Below are 6,448 nucleotides of genomic sequence, written 5' to 3' on the forward strand. Positions count from 1 at the left end.
AGGCAGCAGCGCAGATCCTGTGCACAGTGCATCGGTCCCGCTCGGCTCGGCTCGGACCAACGCTTCGTCTCTGGGCTACTCGGCTAAGATCGGCTCAAATCAGCTCAACTTGGTACGGATTTGGAGCGCTACGGGGCAAGTGAGGAAGAGGGAGACAGGGAGAGCGAGCGGGACAGGCGTGGGGGAAAGAAAGAGACAGCGCTATTGCTCCATATCGAGGAGTGGGGGTCTGCACTCTGTTAAAGCAAGCGAAGTCATCTTTTTCATCGTGCACAGTGCATGCACCGAGCGCATGCACCCTGAGAGGCCCTGCCGTAAGGCTTCGGCCATAGTGCGGGCGGCGAGCGGAGCGTTGCCGCTACCGCAAAATTGAAGAGTGGGAGGAAAGAGCGTCTGTGTGGACATCTAGCGAGAGTCAGTAAGCGGCGCGGCGTCTCCCCTGCACGAAGTGATTAGATAATGGCATTTTCAAAGTCCTCTCGTATGTCTCTGCTTTTAGAAATTTGTTATCTAAACTGAAGAATTCGGCGAAAGACTAGGAATGAATTTCGTGATCATCCACTAGATAAATAAATAACGTGAAGTGCATGGGGATTTTCATCATTTATATGGAGAAATGAATTGATTTCCTGATAAGAGTTTTCAAATATACTTGTATATACATTCAAACTTTTGACTCCTTACTAATACTTAGGCGCGACTACAGAAACAAGTCACCGACTTTCAGAGACACATAAAAGTCGGATGAAATGCCGAACACAAGTTTTCATCTCTGCAATATATTACAAAGAATGTCCGGCTCCATGGCTAAATGGTTAGCGTGCTGGCCTTTGGTCACAGGGGTACCGGGTTCGATTCCAGGTAGGGTCGGGAATTTTAACCATCATTGGTTAATTCCGCAGTCACGGAGGCTGGGTGTATGTGTCATCATCATCATTTCATCCTCATCATGATGCGCATGTCACCTACGGATGTCAATTCAAAAGATCTGCACCAGGCGAGCCAAACATGTCCTCGGACACTCCCGTTACTAAAAGCTATACGCCGTTTCATTACAAAGGATAGTAATAATAATAATAATAATAATAAAAATAATAATAATAATCTCCATCTTTCCCTACCGCTTTTACCACACCCGTGGGGTCGCGTGTGTGAACTGCGTCGCACATGTGTATTTGGCCATTTTATACGGCCGGTTGCCCTTCCTGACGCCAAACCTATATGGAGGGATGTAATCACTATTGCGTATTTCTGTGGTGGTTGGTAGTGTGGTATGTTGTCCGAATATGAAGAGGAGAGTGTTGGGATGGATACAAATACCCAGTCCCCGAGCCTGAAGGATTAATCATAAGCGATTAAAATCCCCGACCCGGCCGGGAAATCGAACCCGGGACCCTCTGATCCGAAGGGCAGTACGCTAACCGTTCAGCCAACGAGTCGGACAACAACAACAATAATAATAATAATAATAATAATAATAATAATAATAATAATAATAATAATAATAATATGCATTAGACAGTATTGTTCATGTCCATAACCGTGTTTGATTTTAAACTGAATTACCCGGTATATTTAAAATTGTTCCAATCTCTTTCCAGGATTCCCTTGTCACTATTAGGTTTTCGAATTTCTTTCTGTCGTTCCAAAGGAAAGTTCGTGTTTGAACTTCAGAAATTAGCACTTTCATCTCTTCCCCTCTTAATTCACTAACAGTCATCGGTGCAGCTGAAATCTCAAACAGGAGTGAGCGGCTAGAGACGGGTAGCGTTGTCCTAGAACCAACTTCCCCTCCAAAATGACGCGCCGCTGGCACTATGGCCACATGCATTTGCTAACGCATGTTTGAGTTTCATCTATGTCGCCATACAACGCAACGCTCCGCTCGCCGCTTGCACTGTGGCCGAGGCCTAAGTAATGAACACATATGAAACATCACATAATTGCTTTTGTATATTGCTTGAAACGACACATAAGAAACATTACAATTGGCTAGGCTAAACATAAATCAACTGAGCGACTCTGGTAGTAATGGAGGGGATTTGTAGTCATCGAGTTAGCCAGGTACGCGTTTCCTCTTTTCATCGAGATGGGAAGACTAGACAGCTTGTTAGAGTTGAATGCGGAGAGAGCTGTTTGCAACCATCCATCAATACTCGGCACTTCAGGTTCGCACGCATGCTTTAGCGTGGTTTTTCTTCCAAATAATGAAACTATAGAACTAATTAGATACTACATGTAGTAACCAACTCTTGCTTCATGATAGCGCTTATCATTAGATTGAGATATTTTCAACTTCCTTAACAGCGGAAAGCCAGTACATTCCTCACTTCAGATACAAAAGCTTGGATAACACTGTACACGACTTCGGATTTTATGTCATACACATGTTCCTACGAATAGTGTGGTCTGCCTTTCATAAATTAATACGAACGTCGATTATTTACGTTGCCATTCATGCATAGTAGCATTTGAAAGACAATACATTTTTTTTAGTTTTCTTGCAACTTTGAGCTTCTTACCGAGATACAAAATTATCTGTCAAATAACTGTGTGGGTATATTCAATAAGCGGTGAATATGAGTGAGAATGTAACGTAGTTCTGGAACGAAGCGTCTTCATTTCAACTGCAATACAGATGAGTGGAGCTCATGGAACGGAGAATTTATACCAAAGTCTACACTGCATAAATTTGAATAATTCTGGGTTTCTACCAATTGGAATCTGAACACATTAGGCTACGTTCAATCAATCAATCAATCAATCAATCAATCAATCAATCAATCAATCAATCAATCAATCAATCAATCAATCAATCACTACAGATCTGCATTTAGGGCAGACGCCCAGGTGGCAGATTCCCTATCTGTTGTCTCCCTAGCCTTTTCTTAAATGATTGCAAAGAAATTGGAAATTTATTGAACATCTCCCTTGGTAAGTTATTCCAATCCCTAACTCCCCTTCCTATAAAAGAATATTTGCCCCAATTTGTCCTCTTGAATTCCAACTTTATTTTCATATTGTGATCTTTCCTACTTTCAAAAGACACCATCCAAACTCATTCGTCTACTGATGTCCTCCCACGCCATCTCTCCAATGACAGCTCGGAACATACCACTTAGTCGAGCAGCTCGTCTCCTTTCTCCCAGATCTTCCCAATCCAAACTTTGGAACATTTTTGTAACGCTACTCTTTTGTCGGAAATCGCCCAGAACAAATCGAGCTGCTTTTCTTCGAATTTTTTCCAGTTCCTGAACAAAGTTGTTGATATTTCTCCTTCAATACAACAGTGGACAAACTCTCTAATTTCTGTACTCCAGATCACTAAGGTAATGCCAATGATGTTCAAAAAAAATTAAGAATCAGTATTTTCTTCCTTCCCTCCTTTCCCTTATATTAGTTCTTTGTAAGTAAAGATTCTTATGGTAGTGAATAACGATGTCTGTTGTACTGCTGTAAATAGTATTTGTCTTACATTGGAATATAAAATTTGTATAAGAAACAATAATCTGTGAACAACCGACACTCGAAAATACGACTGTGAAAATTATTACTCGAGGTAGACAATCAGCATGTCTCTGTTCATTGCCTCTTTCGCTTACCAGCCTGAGAAATTTTTACGTGCCTGTCCCTGATGTCTAATAACATGTATTTTTACATTTTTAAGGTCAAATAAGATGCAATCTATTCAAAGGGAACTGACGCCTAAGATATTATTGAATGAATTCTAAGCAATTTGTAACAGACTGCCTATGGAGAATTGCTCCAAGTTCTGTCCAGAGCCAACGAATTTTGTTGCATGCTACGTGGAATCTCGTTGTAAGATTTATTTCTCTTTCTTTTCAGATGTGGCAAGACATTGAAAGCATCTTACTCGGCCAACCAACTCCTCCTCAGGCGTCTCCAGTAAGCCTGGCTCCCGCTTCGCCTCCAGTGCGAGGGGTTTCGGAAGAGAGTACACCACCCTCAGCTCCCGTTAGTACGACAGCCGCAACTCCTCCACAGCACCATCACATGATAACTTCTGGTTATGCGGAGCCGGAAGAAGAGGATCAGCTAGCATACCAAGGAGAAGAATTTGTTGATCTCGACATGCTAATCAACTATGCCGCTGAACAACACAGTTTTTATCCTGCTTTCCATCAATCTCAGTCACAGCAACCACAACAGGTCGACGTGAAAGATATTATGATTAGGCAAGGTGATAGTAATTCCATGGACTATAGTGCTGGCGGTTTTAACAGTGGTTTGCGGGACCACCAAGATGTCGTAAGGATAGGCGAAATTCCGCAGGGTTACCAACAGCCACCTGGAGCTCCTACATATAATGGTCTGATGACTATCGTTCCAGCTCATCATCATGTTGCCTATAACCACGGCCAAATATCTCCTCCTGCAAGCCCAGAAAATCAGGATTTCCCAAAAGGACTTGATCCGAGAGGGTTAACTGTACTATCCGCAGTGCCAAACAACATACAGCCATCACCTCCTCAACAAAGGGTAGTTACAAACGGCCTCATTCCTCCCCCAGCAACATCATTAATAAAAATAATGACCCCACCATCCTCTCCTAACTTAGCCGACCTCTTGACCGCACAACCACAGTCTCAGCAACAACAGCATTCTCAGCCGCAGCAGCAGCAGCAACAGCATCCTGCGTTTCTTGGTGGCAATGCAAGTCAGCAGAATAGTGAATCTCAACAAAAACCCAAACGAGGTCGACGAAGCTGTGGCCGAAAGAAACTGACCACACATACCTGTTCTCATCCGGGTTGTGGAAAGACATATACCAAGTCGTCCCACTTGAAGGCGCACCTTAGGACCCACACCGGCGAAAAACCATACCAATGCAGCTGGAAGGGATGTGGCTGGAAATTCGCTCGCTCGGATGAGCTCACTCGTCACTACCGCAAACACACAGGCGATCGACCGTTCCAATGTCGCCTCTGTGAGCGGGCTTTCTCACGTTCCGACCATCTCTCCCTGCACATGAAGCGGCACGTCAGCGTCTGAGCGTGTTACTTTTCATCTCGTTATACCAAACTAGAGTTACCATTACTTCCCTGCAGCCTGTTTAGCAGCCAGCAAGGGATAAAATACCAATCGAGTTCGTACCCAGTTGACTTAATCGTTGTGCCAAGAGATTATCCAGCAAGTGGACAACGTGTTGTGAATCTGAAAGACATAATGTTCTGCGTTACCTACTTTCTAAACCTCCAAGTCAAGTCTTGTTAACGACTTATTCACTCACTTTAATGAGATGTAAATATCTTAAGGTTACCATATAGCACTCAGTAAGTACACAAATTCATGTCAATATTGTCACATCATTCTTGTGCCGTAAACTTTTATCTTACTTCAGTCCCCTTTGATGTAGATTACAGTAACTCCCCCAAGTGACTATTACTCTAATCATGTATACAAATAAATGTTTCGTGTTTCGTCTGTGGAACATTTGGTCGAGTGAAGTATTCGAATGTGTGTGCGTCGAATGAAACTGCCCTTTGCTGTGTGTTGTGCGTTATTTGCGATATGTCAATTAGTGCTCGATGAATTATGCTACCCTTTGTGAATTGAAAGTGTTCTAAAGCTTCAATGAAATATTACATCTCAAAGAAACTTAATAGTATTACTTCATTTCATTCACTCTTCCTCATTTAATTAAAATCTTTTTCATAATCATGTGTAATCCATAATCATGTGTAATTAATATATAAAACACAGTTTTAACACAAGTAATTCGGATTATGAACCGACTACATTTTAGATTTGTCAGACAGTTTGTATCCATGAAATTCTCTCTGCTAGTTCTTTAATAATTTTTAAAGATATCAAAGCATCTTACGGGTCATTTCAAATCTGAACCCAGCCTGCCAGCTAATTGTGAAACATGTTATGATTCATGCCTGTAGCATTCCAGTATGCAATTCATAATTGGGTGGAGTTCATTGCTGTGCTATCCTCGAATAAACTATGCACTCTAATTTTGTCGAATATAAAACACATTAAATTTCCATACTGTGAACGATTGTACATTTTTCTTAAATTGGACAGAACGTCCGTATAAAGTAAGGTCTCCAAAATATGAATGTAAGCATAAATTGAGGTTGTATGCTTTATTTTCATCCATTTGCATATATTGCAGCCATGGTTCCTGTATTGAAATACTCGCTCAGTCTCAAAGAAATGAAGCGGTATCATTATTCCCAATAGAAGATATCCATGACACTTAGTAAAAATTAGGGACGAAAATTTATATCGTCGCTGCCGGGACAAAACCTCCTATGTGAAATATTTCAGCTTAGAACTTTGGCCGGTAGGGTTCTGTCATCTAAGGTGCAATATTGTGTAAATATTGTCAAGGCATTCTCGCTATTCATAACGTATGTGCTGCGGGTCAGTATATCTCCAAAAATATTATCACATGGGAGGTTTTGTCCCCGCAAGG

General features: G+C 41.8%; 1 protein-coding gene across 1 annotated transcript in view; it reads left to right on the forward strand.

The window, feature by feature from the left end:
* The window catches only part of LOC136863594 (dendritic arbor reduction protein 1-like), a 144,310-nt gene extending 138,702 nt beyond the window's left edge, over positions 1-5,608 (forward strand). The window contains exon 3 of the mRNA XM_068226008.1: positions 3,847-5,608. Within this exon, the coding sequence (XP_068082109.1) occupies positions 3,847-5,013 (1,167 nt within the window). The 3' untranslated portion in view covers positions 5,014-5,608. The remainder of the gene's footprint in view (positions 1-3,846) is intronic.
* Positions 5,609-6,448: the final 840 nt, after the last annotated feature.

This window comes from Anabrus simplex, chromosome 2, assembly GCF_040414725.1.
Source record: "Anabrus simplex isolate iqAnaSimp1 chromosome 2, ASM4041472v1, whole genome shotgun sequence".
Taxonomy (NCBI): domain Eukaryota; kingdom Metazoa; phylum Arthropoda; class Insecta; order Orthoptera; family Tettigoniidae; genus Anabrus; species Anabrus simplex.